The sequence below is a fragment of the Lottia gigantea genome (genome assembly GCF_000327385.1).
Source record: "Lottia gigantea unplaced genomic scaffold LOTGIsca_68, whole genome shotgun sequence".
Taxonomy (NCBI): domain Eukaryota; kingdom Metazoa; phylum Mollusca; class Gastropoda; family Lottiidae; genus Lottia; species Lottia gigantea.
In genome coordinates, this window is record NW_008710315.1 from 1,151,653 (window position 1) to 1,156,760 (window position 5,108).

Genomic DNA, 5,108 nt, shown 5'->3' on the forward strand with positions numbered 1-5,108 from the left:
CTGATTTCAGTTGAAGTGTACAGTTTCAATTTCAGTTAAAGTGTACAGTCTGATTTCAGTTGAAGTGTACAGTTTTAATTAGAGTTGAAGTGTACAGTTTTAATTTCAGTTAAAGTGTACAGTTTTAATTTCAGTTAAAGTGTACAGTTTTATTTCAGTTAAAGTGTACAGTTTTAATTTCAGTTAAAGTGTACAGTTTTAATTTCAGTTAAAGTGTACAGTTTTATTTCAGTTAAAGTGTACAGTTTAATTACAATTAAAGTGTATAGTTTAATTTCAGTTAAAGTATACAGTTTAATTTTATTTTAAGTGTACAGTTTAATTTCAGTTTAAGTGTACAGTTTAATTTCAGTTAAAGTATACAGTTTAATTTTATTTTAAGTGTACAATTGTAGTGTACAGTTTAAGTTTATAAATGTACCTTTTATATAAGTCTCTATGTGTACAGTTCAGTCAAAAATGTCAAAAAATAATTGTGCTAACGGTAATCCTGTTATTCTGAAACTGTATGTAATAAATAAGACTGAATCACAATAACACTGGATGAGGCATCATAAATTTATTTCATGTTGTGTTGTGTAAAATCAGAATCATAGTTAGTAAAGTACACCTATAAAATACATATTAAACAAACCATGGCACAAAGTTATGTAATGAACAATTTTTACATTTTACAAATTATAATGTTTCTTACATCAGATTTAGCTTATTGTATTTTTTTGTTGAATTGATATTGAATATGTGATTTCCATTTAGAATTTACTGAAATCTGTATTAAAAGCACAGTTTTGTCAGCACTACATGTTATAAATATTTATTGTACTGGTAGTGCCCAACAATTAACAGTTTTGTCAGCACTACATGTTATAAATATTTATTGTACTGGTAGTGCCCAACAATTAACAGTTTTGTCAGCACTACATGTTATAAATATTTATTGTACTGGTAGTGCCCAACAATTAACAGTTTTGTCAGCACTACATGTTATAAATATTTATTGTACTGGTAGTGCCAACAATTAACAGTTTTGTCAGCACTACATGTTATAAATATTTATTGTACTGGTAGTGCCCAACAATTAACAGTTTTGTCAGCACTACATGTTATAAATATTTATTGTACTGGTAGTGCCCAACAATTAACAGTTTTGTCAGCACTATATGTTATAAATATTTATTGTACTGGTAGTGCCAACAATTAACAGTTTTGTCAGCACTACATGTTATAAATATTTATTGTACTGGTAGTGCCCAACAATTGACAGTTTTGTCAGCACTACATGTTATAAATATTTATTGTACTGGTAGTGCCCAACAATTAACAGTTTTGTCAGCACTACATGTTATAAATATTTATTGTACTGGTAGTGCCCAACAATTAACAGTTTTGTCAGCACTACATGTTATAAATATTTATTGTACTGGTAGTGCCCAACAATTAACAGTTTTGTCAGCATTACATGTTATAAATATTTATTGTACTGGTAGTGCCCAACAATTAACAGTTTTGTCAGCACTACATGTTATAAATATTTATTGTACTGGTAGTGCCCAACAATTAACAGTTTTGTCAGCACTACATGTTATAAATGCTAACTGTGAAGGATGCCAGCGACACTGTATAACTTTATCTTTATGTTCACCAATAACAACACTAGGTAGTGGTCGTAATAAATCACCTGAAATAATGATCAGAGTTATTAAACTTAACAGTGAAAATTTACAGATATTTCTTATCACTCAGAAAATCAAACTAGTCTGTCATTCCATCTCAAACTCCACGTTCATACAGCTTTAAAATAAAAGTATGGGCTTATCACCTTAAGTGTGAAATCAGAAGTAAGGTGATAGCTGAAGCAAATTGAGCTTATCAAAAATCTGTATGGGATACTCAGTTACCCTCACTAGGAAAGTGTATAAGGTGTCCTAAGATATTGAGCATGTTCTGCCTTGCAAGACACACTATCAGAGTTCGTATTAGATGCAGCTCAATTTCAATTTAGCTTTTAAACTGGAACTTATCAATTGTAGTACTTACCATGTAAGTCTGTGAGTACAAGTTTTTGGTCATAAGAACCAGAAAGTAAGTAAAAAGCATTCATAGAAAATCGGGCTGACCGACATTCATTGGTATGGGGTTTGAAATTCTGTATAACTCGGCCACCTCGAATATCATATAACATAACAACACCATCTTCATGACCAGAGGCTAATAATCTACCTGATGGATCAACACATACTGATGCAAAAGCACTGCCTGAAATGGACGAAGAAGATTATCATTTTCTTTCGCATCAATTTTGGACCTTAAGGTGATCAGGTATTTAAACTGCATATATCTCGAAAATCAACCTTAAACTCTATGTTTGGTACAATGTGAAATATTTTGGGTCCAAAAAGATCAAGCACAAAGATTTTGACCAAAGAATTTGTATTTATATCTTATAAATGATTTACCTGATGGACTAGGTACTACTGTAATAGCTGTTGAAGCTCGTAAATCCCAGAATCTAGCTGTTTTATCTTGAGAACCACTGACAAACATACAACCACCCCACGTATGTAACGAATAAATATGACCTGAAATGTTAAAACAAGAATGAACCAAAGGCGCCATTTTGGCAACTAATTTTTAAATCAGATTTTCATCAATTCTTTTATTGCTTGTACATTGTATCAGTCAGAGAGAATTTCAGAATTTTAAATCAAGAAAACCAGCAAGATACAATATATTTTCAGGAAAAATTTGAAATGTCTCCAAACTAAAAACACCTAGTTGTGCCAACGCAGACCTGAAATGCCATGCAGTGTGTCATGAGGGAAATTTTGCCAGGACAGCAACATTAAGCCATATTTTTTATATCCAACTGTGGTATATCTTCTACGTGCACAGCCTGGGTCTCAAAGGACCTCAGTTTATTACCTCATCAGAATGACTAGACACTTTCTCCATGTAAGCCCCAACTACCTGCATCACTATAAGGAAACCAGTTGAAAAATCTGAAGGTATCATCACGATCTATGCCAGTTTTGAAAGTTGCAAAACACATAATGAGTAAATTTGGTTAACTCACCAGAATGACCAGCCATAGCTCTGATGGGAGTTCCAGTAACACAGTCTGTGACATAGTTCTTACAATCTCCAGCACCACCACTAATTAATATTGATGTTTTATTAGTAGCATCCTGCATAAATACTAAATCTCTTATAGTACCATCATGGAATGACAACTCCATCTCTTTACCTAGAAAATAATAAAAACACAAACTAAATCTCTTTATAATAAATACTAAATCTCTTATAGTACCATCATGGAATGACAACTCCATCTCTTTACCTAGAAAATAATAAAAACACAAACTAAATCTCTTTATAATAAATACTAAATCTCTTATAGTACCATCATGGAATGACAACTCCATCTCTTTACCTAGAAAATAATAAAAACACAAACTAAATCTCTTTATAATAAATACTAAATCTCTTATAGTACCATCATGGAATGACAACTCCATCTCTTTACCTAGAATATAATAAAAACACAAACTAAATCTCTTTATAATAAATATTAAATCTCTTATAGTACCATCATGGAATGACAACTCCATCTCTTTACCTAGAATATAATAATACAACAGAATCCTTTTATCAGGGATCCCAATAAGGAATAAAAAAATTTGAGAAAATAGAAAATATCAGCTGAGGGTCAAGGGGTCACAGGCTTCCATTACGGGGGAACAAGGGAAAATTTACAATTTTAAGATGCTTTGAAAGTCATATAGAAATCTTTTCCTCCCTCAGATCAAATTTCATTGGTTTATTTGATAATAAAAAAAACAGCACTGGCCAGGAAAAAAAGTTACCTTCAATTCTGACTAAATCTTGGTTAAATTGAGAGAGTTTAATAACTTTATCATTAGAGCCAGTAGCTATCAGATCACCAGTGGGATTCCATGCACTACAGTAGATAGAACCTTTATGATGTTTAGGTTGTTTATGTAATACAGTAGCTTCCACTGTTGGTTGATCTTCTCTGAAATTAAATGAGACAAGAGATATTAATTTTCGAATTGTATGACAAAAGAATGAAATCAACCAATCAATCAATTTATAAGTGTTTGAGAATTCTAGAAATATGCTGACAGTACATAGAGCTTTATAATTTGTGATTTATCTAGGTTTGGTATATGACAACAAGCTCTTTGGATGATCTGATATGTCAGAGATCAAAAGCATGTATCTAATGAATTCTAAAGAAAATTTTTGTGGTCTGAGTCCATGTTTGTTGTCAAGCAAAAAAAAAATTGAATTATGGGAACAAGAATGGTGCAAACAAAAGTTAAATGCCTACATAATGCAAAACGAGAAGCTAGAAAACATCTTAACAATTCATTTAAACATTCATGTGTCCCAGTGTTAAAACCTGTGACGAGCTGATACAGAGTAACAGAGCAGGCTGAAATGGTTCAGTCATCTGAAGATTCTGTAGTGTGTTTAACATCAAACACCAGACCATGTATTCTTGAAACAATGTCCTATGTTAGGATGTCCTAGGTTCTTATCTTCTAACATTGATTCTAGGACATCCTAGCGCTAAGATCATTTCAAGAATACATGGCCAGGTTCTGATTTCAAAGGTTTTGCTCAAATAAGTAAAACATGTTCCTACCTAAGATCAGATATGTCAGGGAAAGCACAAATACGTAACATCTTTGAGTTGGAACCAATAGAGTAATATTGTCCAGAAGGATGAAATGCCACTGTACGTATTGCCTGTGCATCTTCTAATGTAGTTATAGCTATAAATCTTTGTTTGTCTTTAGGTCCCTGAAAATATATCACAAATATAGAAATAATAAATTCAGTCTTATGTTCTTCTATTCTGGATTTTTTTTTTGCAGAACTGGTTAAAGGGAAAGGTGTGCCATTTTTTTGACCAATCGTACCATAGTCTCAGAAATGGGAATCAGTTATAGTGTTCACAGCTCACCGTCGAAATTTGAGCCTTCGAATCCATGTGTGTTCAGAATTATCCGTATTAGAATGTTAAAATGATGACTCTACAATTTAAGATACTCTGTGATATATAGAGAAGAAATAGTGAAATA

General features: G+C 32.0%; 1 protein-coding gene across 1 annotated transcript; it reads right to left on the reverse strand.

Annotated features, from left to right (window-relative positions):
* Positions 1 to 1,532: 1,532 nt before the first annotated feature.
* On the reverse strand, positions 1,533 to 4,845 carry LOTGIDRAFT_130096 (hypothetical protein; the record flags this gene model as incomplete). The annotated part of the gene is made up of 6 exons (XM_009065187.1): positions 1,533 to 1,678; positions 2,038 to 2,256; positions 2,457 to 2,579; positions 3,074 to 3,244; positions 3,864 to 4,033; positions 4,670 to 4,845. Coding segments are annotated over 6 exons (1,005 nt in total), but the record flags the coding sequence as incomplete, so codon positions are not given.
* Between the last annotated feature and the right edge of the window lie 263 nt (positions 4,846 to 5,108).